General features: G+C 36.9%; 1 protein-coding gene across 6 annotated transcripts in view; it reads left to right on the top strand.

Moving 5' to 3' along the window:
* Positions 1-14741, top strand: part of pard3bb (par-3 family cell polarity regulator beta b) — a 257492-nt gene that overhangs the window by 115805 nt on the left and 126946 nt on the right. For all 6 annotated transcript variants that reach the window (XR_003672664.1, XM_028436419.1, XM_028436418.1 and 3 more), the window contains 4 exons: positions 5427-5618; positions 7459-7608; positions 10421-10562; positions 14617-14707. Coding sequence is in view for 5 of the 6 variants with exons in the window: in XM_028436419.1 (XP_028292220.1) it covers positions 5427-5618; positions 7459-7608; positions 10421-10562; positions 14617-14707 (575 nt within the window). In the remaining variant the exon portion in view is untranslated. The remainder of the gene's footprint in view (positions 1-5426; positions 5619-7458; positions 7609-10420; positions 10563-14616; positions 14708-14741) is intronic.

Genomic DNA, 14741 nt, shown 5'->3' with positions numbered 1-14741 from the left:
CACACACACACACACACACACACACACACACACACACACACACACACACACACACACTTGGCAGATCGGTGTCCCTACAGGAGCCTCCATCATCTCAGTGGAGAGCAGTAGAGAAGGGTATCACATCTCTGTACGTGCTCCTCTTGGCTCTAGCCCTGTTCCTTTATCCCCGTGCTGTTTATTGAAGCTTTATCAGCTCCTTCATCGACCAAAGCCGCTGCTGCTGTATCTTAAGCCCTCGCCGCTCAAGTGTCACGCACGCTCGTCTTTGTTAGTCGGCGCCTCAATGACCGCGTGTCCAACATAAAAGTGCATGAAAATCCTTTTTGAAACTGTTGTTTGATCCCAAGATCATTTTTGGACTCGAAATCAAACGTGAAGAATATTATCCTTCATCTGTCCTTCGCCTTAGACGTTGCAAACAGAAGTTTATCTGGTAAATCATAGTGTATCGTGTCTACTCTGCTCTTCATTAATAGTGTTACAGGTGGTGGTGACATTAAAACCAAGACTCAGGAGAGCCAAGCATTTATTTATTTATTTTTTTCTCCTTTCGTTAGAAATGAAGATTTAATGCATTTAAAAAAAGGAATCCAACGTTCCTCAAAGCAGTTTCATTTCTTTTTTTTTTTTGGGAGCAGATTCTATGAGGAGATTTTGCCGTTAGTTGATGTTTAAGGATTTTAATCTTTCCAATTCACTAATATTGTTTTTTTAAGCTGTGGTGAATGTTGCAAGGATGGATTACGATTGGTTAATTGCCAGGTTTTCTATCAGACACAGATTTGGAGATAGAAAAATCCTGAAGTCCAAAATAAAGGAGAGTTTCTCAGTTATTAGAGACCAAAATTGATGTACAGGGGAGCAGAACCATAAGGCATGTAAATAAGAATCAGCTGTTCACTGGGGGTGTTGTGACGAAGATGTTGTGGAGAAGCCCATTTTATGCACATTCGTTTGGGCAATGTTGGTTCTGTGGAGGATCTTGTATTAAATTAGGGTTTGAAGAGAACCAAGCATCGTTATTGTCATTGCAAAATAAAATACATTGGAATTTCAGCTGCTCGCTCACTCAAAAATATTAAAACTAGAAAGAAGAAATTGCCATTTAGCTTCACATCATCGTTCGCTTCAACAAAATTGAGGATTTTATTGAAAAACTCCACAGTAAAGTTGCCTCCATAACTTCAGAAAGTTCTTTTGTCCTCTTTTTAGGAATTCTCCTAGAATTAACACTTTCACAACTCTTGACGATCATCTAACCCACATGTGTTCAAATCTGGAGCATAAAATTTGCCCCCCGGGATATAGTAGAAATGACAGAAAACCTGAACCATTGTGTAAAAACATCAAGTCATTCAGTTGTAGATATCTCAGCCCTTTGAAATACATAAATTCAATGAATATCTGCAATATTTGCCAGGGTGCACAGTTTTCCCAAATTAAAAATTTTAACAAATCCTGCAATTTTATTAAAATTATTCCACAATTTCACAAACTCAAGGAAATGTAAAGATTGGATGTTGTTTGTAACTTTCATTACTTTACATATATTTATAAGGCAGAATAATGGTGAAATTACTTGTTTCCCCACCTAAAATTTGCAGCCCACTTGAGGTCAAACTGGTCCGTATTTGGCCTTTGAACTGGAATATGTTTGACACCCCTGATCTAACCCATTGACCAACTTTTACTGAGTGTTTTTCTTAGACCTGCTCCTCACTGTGTGGACGTTTCTTGCTGTAGTCGTCCATATGTGGTGGACAGAAGGCTGGAGTCTTGTAAACACTTGAAAAGAAGAGTTTCTCAGTGGGAGCGTATGAGCAGAAGGCTGCTCAGCCTGCACTGTGACCTCACACCACTGAGCCACCCTCCATCCCCGCCTGAAAACTGTAAACATTAACCCTTTAGCCTCCAACTCCTGCTGGGGGTTCCACAGGATGAGGGGATCAACATGTGCTCACCTTGTTCCTTCATGCTGATATCGCCTCAAACCTGTGTGACTTCATCCTGTCTCTGACCGACACGGGGAAGAAGAATTAGACAAATATATTATAGATCATAAATATCTGAACCAGGGGTTCTCAACTGGTCTCACCCTGGGACCCACGTTTTGCCACGTCATTAAATCGCTACCCACTTTTTTTTAGAATTAGGTTCTCAAAAATAGCTGTTGAAAACACACACACACACACATATATACTTTGAAAAAAACAAAAAACACAAATCTCTATATTTTCCTGTGCAACATGCATTTCACAGCATGCCTATCAAAAGAAAAGTTTCTTTCAAAATAAAAGACTAGTCCAACATGAGAGACATTAAGCATTAATTTATTTATTTTTGACCAGCTGTCCGTGACCCACCCAGTACAGGTCTGTGACCCACTTTTGGGTCCCGACCCACCAGTTGAGAATCACTGATCTAACCGATACGCATTAAATCTAGACACTTGGAGCATCCACATGAGGTGAAAACATGAATCATTTTTGTAAATGACCAATGGATTCAATTATAAATAGAAATTCTGTCACTTATTGCTTGGATATTGTCGCCACCCCTTACAAAATTTATGTATCGTTTATACAATGATGTGCAAACTAGTGTAAAAAAAATGTTAAAAAGACTTTTATTTTCCCTGCCTAAAATCTACTGCCTACTTAAAGGGATCCTCACCTGTTTATTATAAATCTGGTCTATAACATTTGAAATGTCTAAGAGAAAATCTATGCTTAACAAAATGCACTATTTTCCACCATATTTGTTTAATTAACTTTTAAAAATGGAACTATTTTACACTTTTAGATCCTGTGTTCCTTCATCTTGAAGTCACGTGATTGATGATGTCACACGGCCCCACTGCCTGTAAACATCCCATTGTTTTCTATTTTGCTTTTTAGATCATTTAGCAGATTTTTAGTTCATGTCGCAGATTTTTCAGTCAAAATGACAACGTGTGCTGCTCTTGTTTGCTCTAAAGCACGTGTCAAACTCATGGCCCGGGGGCCAAATCCGGCCCTTTAGAGCATCTAATTTGGCCTGCAGGATAAAGTAAAAATGACAGAGAATACATGAATCATTTTGTAAATGAAACTCAACATGCCGATGAACGGAAGTCAGAGGGGGCGTGTTCATCAAGGAACTCTACACTTTATTCTCTATTCAACCACACGTCTCTATAGTCGTCTGACATCACAGTGCACACACTGAGTCACACCAAAATACGCCTTCTCATCACAATAATGTTCCACCACTTCACAGTCACTGGGTGAATTATGAACGTAACGTATCACCACTATCATCCATTGTATGAACACCACCGGCAACAGAGAAGCCCCTCCCCTAAATGGGCTCCACGCGCTCTCTTTCCAGCTTGTTTGGACGCGAGTCTTCGTCGCTGGTGACAAGCGTCTGATTCACTGAGCACAAGCGTCTAACTTGGGACGTGAGGCATGATTTTGAACGTACCATAACTCCATCACCTGTCACCGGATTTTGAACGAGAATACGAACAAAATGACATTTCTAGACATTCTGGAACAGCTTTCCAGAGAAAGATCACATGTAAAGGTGTGATGTCATCCCAAAACATGCATCATGTGAATTATGAGTAAATAGAAATAGTTTAGTTTGCTTTTGATGCCATAAACTTAGCTTTTTTTTTAGTTGTTTTACTTGAAAATCAAATTTATCACCCACAAAAACATGTTTTCCATAGATTAGCATATTTCTGTCAGATTTGATGAAGCTGTGGATGCTGTGGGCAGTCCTGACCCCAAAGCAAAGAACTGCTGCTGCTGCTGCTGCTTCAGACGTTCACACAGCAACAACATCTCAATTGATTTTGGCATTTCCTCTGTCGTTTGCTGAGTGCAAGAAAAAAAAAAAAAACATAAATCATAAATAACCCAGACAGAAAAGTTGAATTGGACAAATGTGAAAGTTGTAGAGGTGGCAGAAAAGCTGTAAAGTTGCAGAAAATACAAACGTCAGTCTGAGTTTTCAAAGAGAAACGCGTTCAGTGTCTAATTATGCACAGGAAGTTAGCGCCGCTTCTCTTCTGTTCTGGACGGCGTGAAGTCTTTTTCCTGTGCTCCAGGTCGGAGAGCTTCCTATCAGCTGTGGACAGTCGGTGTGATGAAGGTTTGTGCAGCGGGGAAAACACTTTTCTGCAGAGTGGAGGATTTAGTGACGGCTTAGCGTCGTTAAAGCTCCAAACACTGCTGACCCACGCAGTCGCACACTAAACTCACTGCTTTACACTCACCTGCACTTTATAACAACACACACACAGAAACATGTGTACACAACACAACAGAAATAACACAAAGTTCTACTGGAGGCCAGGGATCGACAACTTTGGTCACAGCGAGTCCATAATAAATGGGATTGTCTGATTTTAGGGTCACATTATTAATATTCATGTCAGTATTTAGAATAATGATCGATCACAACTTTAACACAGGACAGTACAAAGGATTTGTGTTTTTTATCGTTGATTTGTGGAATTTTAGAGTCATTTTGTGTGTTCAATTATTGTGTATTTATGTTGTCATTTTGTGTTTTTTGAGTCATTCTGCATATTTCTATTTTATGTTTTTGTTGTCTTTTTGTGTATTTTTGTTGTTTTGTGCGTTCTGAGTCATTTATGTATTTTTTCCTGTAATATTTAGTTTTTTGAAGTTGTTTTTGTGTATTTTTGTTGTAATTTTGGGGATTTTTGTTGTCATTTTTTTTTTTGTTGTCGTTTTGTGTATTTTTGTCGTAATTTTTACGTGTATTATTGTTATTTGGTGTGTTATGAGTCATTTTGTATATTTTAGTTGTTTTGTCGTCGTTTTGTTTGTCTTAGGAGTCGTTTTGTACATTTTTGTTGTCTTTCGTTCTTTTCTTTCTCATAAAATAGTAATAAACTGTTTGTGTGAGTGAGTGCTTCATGACATCGAACAGGAAATGAGCTTCAGTGGCAGAATGAAGGACTTCTTGTAAGTGTCACAGCTGTGTTTTTTAATTCCTAATTTAAAAAGTGACTGGTCCTTAATAATTCTATTTCAGTCTTAGTTTTATGAACCATCGTCCGCTTTAATCACAACACGTTTGTTATTCTTGAGTTTTTGTCCACATTTCTCCTCAGTGTGAGAACTTTCTTCCTGGTTCTTCACCAGCTTTATTCTTCAGGCAGAGAGAACCTCGTCTGTTTCTCTCTGTGTGTATTTTTCCGTTACCTCTAGTGAAAAAGCACAGGTGAGTTTAATGCTATTGCTGTCCATTTTCCTCCAGCTGTGATTGTAGGAGTTCAGTCATTTAAGAAATGCAGCAGAGGAGCTCGTGAAGGTTTTTTTTCCTTCACAAATGGAAAAGCTTTTATTTTAGCGACGCTCTGACCTCTGGTTCCAACATTGTCCTTGTTTCTCTGTGCTTTACAGAAGGAGGATCTGTCCCGTACACTTCCTGTACCCCCTGAGAACGGGAAGCAGCAGCTGATGTTTGAGGTTCCTCTGAACGACACCGGATCAGCTGGACTCGGCATCAGCCTCAAAGGAAACAAATCCAGGGAAACAGGAGAAGATCTGGGAATCTTCATCAAGTCCATCATTCATGGAGGAGCTGCGTACAAGGTGATGGAAAAGTGATTACTATTATATATACACACTACAGTAGACACACACACACACACTCGTACTTTTTCAGTTTTTCATGTTTGTGTAACTGAGGAAGTAAGGTCTAATGATGTGGATTTCAAAATAAAAGCTACCTTACCTTCCACATGATGGTGTCTAACTGTCTATATATGATATTTTACCAAAAATGAGGACATCAGAATGATAAGAAACTGATTTTTGGTAACGATAATCTAAACATATATTATGAATTCGTAAATACATACAATACAGTAGTAAACTCTAAAGTTTATTTAGATCAATCTGAACTTCTGTTCTGCTCCTGCCAAGGACAGGTTGTGTTTTGGCTGATGTTATGTTATTTTCTTATTTGTTTACAGTCTAAATCAAAAACTGATGGAGGAATTTGTCAGGAGAAATCCAAAATGGGATAAGGAAAAAGTGATATGATTTTGGGGATGATCCGGATCAATATACCGAACCATACAGCGGTGTATTAAGGGCCACATTAAAATACTTTTAAAAAATCTGGTCACTATGAGATTACAGTCTTGTATTTCGAGAATAAAGTTGTAATTTTATGAGAATAAAGTCGTATCTTAATAAAATTTTAATTTTATGAGATTAAAGTCAGAATATTTCAAATTGAAGTCGTGATATTTCGAGAATAAAGTTGTTATTTTCTGAGAATGAAGTTGTAATTTTATTAAATTTAAATTCAAAGACAAACAGGATGTTTTTTTTGTTGTTTTTTACTCGTGTGTGTTACGGAGAATGTGGAACATTTTATATTTGTCTTTAGGTTTCACAGAGTGTTTTGGTCCATCATCACTTTAAAGACACTTATCAGACGTTTGCGTTTGACTGATTTAGAGCAAATAGCCTCTTTTATTGTGAAGGAGGAAGTGGATGGAAGTGGACGACTTCATGTGACACGTACTGAGTTTACCTCCGTACTAAGGATTATGACCCTAACATAATCCAATAAACAAATAAAATATGTGTCCGTTCACTTTGAAAACAAAAATAAACAAAAGTTTATTATTTTTTAGCAAAAATTCATTTTCCGGTGCACAAAATTTTGACTTTATTCTTAAAATATTACAATTTTATTCTAATAAAATGACGATGTTCTCATAAAATTACAACTTTATTCTCGAAATATTACGACTTTAATCTCGTAGTGCTCACATTTCTTTTAATTTGAATGTAAAAAATAAAAGGTGTTATTTTGATCTGTAATCGACTTCTATTTGTGACCTTTCTTTTATTAAATGTGGGCAATTTTCATGAAAGCAGGATTTTGTGGAAAAGTCAAGAGTTCTCTCAAATAATTTGAGGTTAAAAATGACAGCAGTCATGTGACATAAGCATGGCCCAATCGGGCCCCGGGGTTTGTGATATTATAAAGGATAAAGATATTGTCACGGACAAACGTGTGATGTGATTAATACAGAGTGTGTGAATGAAAGAGTTTTATCTGAGTCTCCTCAGCTGTTGGTGCTGCACTGTACACACACACACACACACACACACACACACACACACACACACAGTACACCTGTTGGTGTAATCCTGACTGAAATGAATAGTAAAGACTTAGTGCATGTGCTGTTGTAAACGGATCCACTGATGATGTGACACGTTAGTAAAGCAGCTCCAGACCAATGTGTTCTCATATAACCCACTTTATATCTAATTATATTATTAATATGATTAAAAAACAGACATGGATTCATTTCATTTTTAAACTCTAACTATATAATGGTTTGTTTACATCACGTTTTGTCATTTTTAAATGTTAAAGTAGTTTTTCTTTGGTTGTTTTTTTTTCCAGGACGGGCGTCTACACATCAATGATCAGCTGGTGGCTGTAAACGGAGAATCTCTCCTGGGACGATCCAACCACATCGCCATGGAAACACTGCGTCGCTCCATGTCACAGGAAGGAAACGTCAGAGGGATGATCCAGCTCCTGGTCCTCAGGGTGAGGAAGGAACCTCCGCCGATGAATGGGTGGATGGATGGATGGATGAATGGGTGGATGGGTGGATGGATGGATGGATGGATAGATGATTTAAAGAAACTCCAATGCTGGCATATTTGTTTAGTGTAGCTCAGAGACGGGCAACTTTTATCACGGCGGGGGCCACAAAACTGTGGTTGGCTGATCCCAGGGTCACATGATCAACATTCATGTTTCCTCTATTACTGCTCATCATCTGAGCACTTTTTGGTGTGTTTTTTTGGAGTCGTTTTGTACATTTTTGTCGTCCTTTTTAGTTTATTTCTGGAATGTGTGTTCTTCCAATAAATTTGTGTGTTATTTGGAGTCATTTTTAATCTTTTTGTTGTTGTTATTTTGTGTCGTGAGTTATTTTTGTGAACATATGTAGACATTTTGTGTGTTTTTGAAGTAGTCTTATGTTTTTTGTCATTTTTATTTTTATTTTTTTGTTGTTATTTTGTGTGTTTTGGGTGTCATATTGTGTATTGTTGTTGTTTTGTGTAATATGACTCACTTTGAATATTTTTGTGTACATTTTTCAGTACATATGTAGTCGTTATCATGTGTTTTTGTGGTAGTTTTGTGTCATTTTGTTTTCCTATTGTTTTTTTCTGCAACATTGTCTAGTTTTCTGTCATTTTGTCTAGTTTTCTGTAATTTTGTATGCTTTTGCTGTTGTTTTGTGTATTTTATTTTTCTGTTATGTTGGGTGTTCTTAGGGTCAGTTTTTTGTTTATTTATGCAATGTTTGTTTTTTGTTGATTGCTTTTGTGTGTTTTAGGAGTAATTGATCATATTTTTATAGTTATTTCATATATTTTCTATTTGTGTGAACATTTATACACATTTTGTGGGTTTTGGGGGTAGTTTGTGTTTTTTGTTGTCCTTTTTTGTTTCTGTTATGTCTGTTTTATATGATTCATTTTTGCTGTTGGGTGGTGGGGGGCATTTTAGCAAGAGAAAAGACAAGTAAAAACAACAAAGTTTTGATACAGATATTGTCTGTCTGCCACATTGTGAGTCGGCAGACTCACTCGTTGATGACGTATCTGTTTAAAAAAAAAAAAAAAAAAAAGCAGAAGAAGAAAACGCAGAGTCCGTTTCACACCGACTATCGACGTGTCCGAGGTCTAAGTTGGAGAGATTCTGAGTGAGGTCAAGAAGAGGATGAGGAGGAGGATTTATTTCTCCAAAGCTGAACTCTTGTTGTTTGAGAGCAGAGATTACTCAGTACTGAGCTGAAAACGCACAAAACAAACGCACAAAGCCACAGACAGAATGCTAACACCAACAGCACATCCATATGCATGGCTTTTAATGAATATGTACACGTTTTTACCAACACACACACACACACACACACACACACACACACACGTGAGCATGCTAATAACTAAAATGCAAATGAAATTCCCAAAGAAATAACAGATGCACAAAGAAGACACGTGAAGAGCGTAATGTAATTCTTTGTTTGGCTATTAGAGGACTCCTGAGAGGGTTTGTCCCCTGGGGGATAGCTGTCACTTTAAATAAGAGTGGCACACAAACACTGAGCTGGAGATGGTTCTCACCCTGTGGGGCATGGGAAACGGGCTCACCTTCATCCACCACTGTCTCCCTTTCATCCACTCTCCCATTATGTCTGAATAGACTGAGGAGAAATGACGGCGCTTGCTCTTTTTGACATCGTCCTCTCACACGTCGCAGGCAAAAAAAAAAAAGATAAGACTCACGAGTCGCTCACAAAACGTTTCTCTACTTTAAATAAACACAAACTAGGAATCTCTCGGTATTTTTAATTCAAGCAAGATAGATTTTTTTTGTCTTATTTTTAAATAATATGTTAAGGTTTCATTTATTCAGACAACTGTTCCTTAGGAAATCCACTGTGATCTCCTGACATATTTCGACTGACAATGACAACATTCGTCAGAGGCGTGTGCTGATTGCTTTGATCTTTTTTTTTTAACTTTCCTTTGAAGTTTCCTTGACTTCCGCATAGTAATTCCAACACGATTATTTTTATCTTGTCTTTGAACACTATGTTATGGTCATTTGTTCAGGCAGATTTTTTCAGGTAATTTACTTTGATCTCCTGACATGTTTCGACTGTCATCTGCCACTCTTCTTCAGAGGCATCTGCTGAATGCTTTGTTGTTTCAAAAAACATAAATCATTCATCATCATGCAGGAAACAACATATTATTCAAAAAAGAAGACACAATTAACTTTCTGAAGATATTACACGGAAGTCAAGGACACATCAAAGCGATCAGCAGACGCCTCTGAAGAAAACAGGCAGTTGTCAGTCAAAACATGTCAGGAGATTAAAGTAAATTTACTGAAAAAAAGTTGCCTGAATAAATGAAACTTTAACATATTATTCAAAAAGAAGACAAAATTACTTGTTGAAATTACTTTGTGGAAGTCAAGGAAACATCAAAGCGATCAGCAGAGGCCTCTGACGAAGACTGGCAGTCGTTAATCGTAATATGTCAGGAAATCAAAGTAAACTTCCTGAAAAAGTTGAAACCTTTGCATATTATTCAAAAAGAAGACACAAAGACTCTTGCTGAAATTACGACGCAGAAGTAAAGGAAACTTCAAAGGAAACATCAAATTGATCAGCAGACGCCTAGGAAGAAGACTGTCAGTTGTCCGTGGATCAAAGTGGATTTCCTAAGGAACAGTTGTCTGAATAAATTTAATATAAATGCTTAAACACAAACTAAGAGATTTTTTCTCACTTTCAAATGTATTTTAACGTCTTCTTTGTTTGTTCTCGTTTTAGAATCAACACCCATCATCGCTGAGTCGCTCGTTTGACGGCACCTACGCCCCGACGGCTGTAACCAGCCACGTAAACGGTCACATGGGACGGATCAGTCCAGTGACGGTACCGGTGAACTCCAGCTGCATCAAATCTTCCAACGGTGAGTTTTTGAGAAACGGTGAGACTTTAAGGAATGGATCAGCAGAGGTGTAAAGAGTACTGATATATTCTACTCAAGTACAAGTAAGTCATACATAGAATACTCAAGTAAAAGTAAAAAGTACCATAATAGTACTCAGAGTAAAAGTTACTAGTTACTTTCACTCCCCACATTTATTGTTGGGAATACATTTTGGTACGGTTCCCTTGCATACAGTAAACATCTCATGTGTAAACTTAATGTAATGCATTTTAATACAGTCTTTTCAAAGACAAGATGAAAACAAACTTTCAAGCTACAATTCCCACGTTTTACATCTTTTTTTTTTGTTGAAGAAATGATGTTTGATTTATGAGGCCTAAACTATGTCTTTATTGGATAATAATAATAATAATGTTTATCTCCAGCAGCTTTTAACATGACTTTAAACCTGTGTGTCTTTAAAGCTAAATGTTTATCAAGCAGTAGTTGAGGTTTACACATTATTAGTTTAATGTAACTAAAGCTGCTAATGATCTAAAAATGTATCATTTTCTCGTTATCCGTCCCTGTTCTCCAAGGTGTGTGTGTTTGTTAGCGTAGTGCACTGTGTGTGTGTGCGTGTGCGTGCGCGTGCGCGCAAGAGGATGTGTTGGTTTAATGGTTATTGGACAGTATCAGTTTGTGTGTGTGTGTGTTTACACTCAGTCTAGCAAACAGCACTGACCTTGAACACACTCGGCTGTTCAAACTCACCGCCCTGTGTGTTTGTGTTTGTGTGTGTGTGTGTGTGTGTGTGTGTACACAAAGTGTTTGCAGACCCTGGATGTCGTTGTATCCTGGTTGTTTAGCTCTGCATGTGTGTGTGTTTGTGTGTGTGTGTATTTATCTTTGTTCCTTTTTTTTTCGTATCTTGGGGTTAAAAATATAAATAAGCTTTTCAAAATAAGTTTTTTTTAATCATTATTATTCACATTCTTGTTTTTACTATAGATTTGAAAAGATGTTAAGTTCCTCTCGATAGTAGTTTATTGACATAATAGGAAATATAAATATTATAGTTATGGTTGTAATGAGAAAGTTTCCAGTAAATTTCCACAGTAACTTACAGTTAGTCCGTTTATTTTTTGATTAAAGCAAAATTACAGAAAGACAATATCTTACAGTCTGGAATTTGAGGATTATTAAAAAAAAGAACAAAGTTTTAATGTAAATTATTTATTGGAATTTACCGGAAATTTGAACACATTTTTGGTTATTTTTATCATTTTTCTGCAACTACATCAAACTTGTCATATTTTAACCTATTTTTTTCACTTTTTTTGACATATTTTTGCTTCTTTTAATGCATTTTTGCGACATTACTCCCATTTCTGACACTTCTCCATCACATTTCAACGTCTTTTCTACACATTTTTCCTGACATTTTCAGCACTTATAAACCCTTTTCACCACTTTTCCACCTAATGTCACATATGTTGACCCATTATTGTCATTTTTAACCTCTTTTCACCATAATTTCACCAATTTGTCATGCCCATTATTTGTCAGTTTGAATGAATTCTTCCTACTTTTTTAATTACATTTTTAATTACATTACCCAACCACATGTGTTCTAAAGTGTGTTCTAAAATGAATAAATGAACACGTGTACATTTTTTGCTTATTGATGTAATAATCATAATAATAAGTAGAAAATATCCCATCTGACAACAATAACATACAATAAACGATTAAGTGTGTTTAATCCACACGTGTCAAACTCAAGGCCCGGGGGCCCAATCCGGCCCTTTAGAGCATTCGGCAGCAACCAAAAAAAGTCAGAAAAACCATCAGTCATTGTGTAAATTAGCAACTAATTCAGGTGTACATATCTCATCTAGATATCTCCAACATAATACACAAATTCAATGAATCGCCACAATATTAAAAGGGCTCATTTCCCTCCTATGCTTATGTCACATGATGGCACATTTTTAATCTATAATTGGTAAAAGAACTCTACATTTTTCTAAAATCCTGCAATTTTCTTCAAATTATTCCACAAAGTTTCCCCAAAATCAAATAAATCAAAAGTGATGATCCTGTAGGGACTGAAATATGTTATCTATTGCTTTGATATTATCAGTGTCGTACATATTTTATCATTTATTTATACGTGGAACTGCAAACCAGTGCACAATAATGATTAAATTACTCATTTTTCAATCTAAAATCTGTGGCCCACTTAAGATAAACTGCTCCGTATTTGGCCCCTGAACTAAAATGAGTTTGACACCCCTGTTTTAACCCTTTGGCTCTTTGTATGTGTGCAAAGTGAACACACTCGTGCTCGGAATAATGAGCTGTAGACGAGTACAAATGACAGGGAGAGAGAACAGAGAACTCATGCTGTTGGAACAAACCACTATTGATCTATCATCATCTGCACAACAATCACCATCCTCCCATGGAAATGTGTGTGTGTGTGTGTGTGTGTGTGTGTGTGTGTGTGTGTGTGTGTGTGTGTGTGTGTGTGTGTGTGTGTGTGTGTGTGTGTGTGTGTGTGTGTGTGTGTGTGTGTGTGTGTGTGTGTGTGTGTGTGTGTGTGTGTGTGTGTGTGTGTGTGAGGAGAACCAACGATGTGTTTTTGACAGTTTCCGTTGATTACGGCGTGCAGAGGAAGTTCAGGTGAAGGAAAATGTTGAAGGAAAGGGCGTGAGATGAAGTGATTTATTAGAGATGTGAGAGTAGAGATAAATGAAAGTCAAAGAGGAGAAAAAAGCAGGTGATTAGAGCAGAAAGGGATGGATGGATGGATGGATGGATGGATGGAGATGAGTGGAAGTGACATGTTCTCATGTGTGAGTGTCACTAGCTGATGAAGAACAGTGTGTGGATTGTGTGGAAGCTGCAGCATGTGGCGCGTGGCAGCTTTGCTTTCACACAAGTGATGACTGTATGTAAATGATGCTGCGTCTGTGTATCCAGTTGTCATAAAGTCATACATCACATAGACGCCACCACACAATAACACAATAACACACATACCTGTACTCGCTTTAAGATTCACTCTAAGGTAGAAAAGTCAACCTAAAGTTTCTTTAGAGAGGTTTTTATCTCACATTCACTGATTGTAAAGTAGTATGACATGGAAATACTACAATATGTGGGTAAAATTAATTCAATTAGAAACACATTAAAGCAGGGGTTCTCAACCTTTGGGTCAGGATCACATTTAGAGTCACGAGACACTGGGAGGGGGTCTTCAGATGCCTTCAAAAAACTGATATTTCCCTATTTTATGAACAATTTCAGCCCATTTTTGCTTATTTTTATTATTTTTCTGCAACTACACCAAACTTGCCATATTTTAACCTGTTTATATCACTTTTTCTTGCCACATTTTTGCTCCTTTTAATGAATTTTTGGTACATTTCTCCCAATTCTTCCACTTCTCTATCAAATTTTAATGCTTTTCTGCAAATTTTTTCCACTTTCAAAACATTTTCAGCACCTATAAACCCTTTCTACCACTTTTCCACCTTATGTTGCATGTGTTGACCTATTATTGTCACTTTTAACCTCTTTTCACCACATTTCACACTTATTTTTGCCAATTTAAGCACATTCACAATTTCTCATGCCCATTATTTGCCAATTTAAACTAATTGTTCCAATAATGACACTTTGAAACCTTTTTTCCACTTTTTCTGTCCATTTTTGAAAACTCTAATTTGCATCTTTTAACCAATTTCTGTGGGTTTTTAAATCCCATCTCACCACCTTTTCCACCATTTTGGTCACTTTTAACCCATTTTATTTTTAATTAAAACAACGATTTACATCTTTAAGATGACAATATACTATGGCACAAATAATAACAAACTTCCTGATATTATTCAGATAAATAAATAAATGTGGTTATCACAGATTCATAGAACAATGGACGATATTGGCTGTAAATGTTAAATAGTGACAATATATTTTACAACAAACACTTTATTACAGTTAGACATACCTAATGTTTGTCATTAGAAATGTCCACGTATCCATGTCTGTTTGTAGTTTCTCACCACACTTTTTATTTCTTTAGTGACCAATGGGAGCTCCTTCATGGATGAAGATGAGGATGAGATGCTTTATGGACACGAGAGTGAAATTCCTGACTCCTATCTTCCAGAAAGGTGAGTCCTCAGATACACCCTCCCTCATGTTGAT

This window comes from Gouania willdenowi, chromosome 21 (assembly GCF_900634775.1).
Source record: "Gouania willdenowi chromosome 21, fGouWil2.1, whole genome shotgun sequence".
In the NCBI taxonomy this organism is placed as follows: Eukaryota; Metazoa; Chordata; class Actinopteri; order Blenniiformes; family Gobiesocidae; genus Gouania; species Gouania willdenowi.
This window is presented reverse-complemented; position numbering and strand designations above follow the sequence as displayed.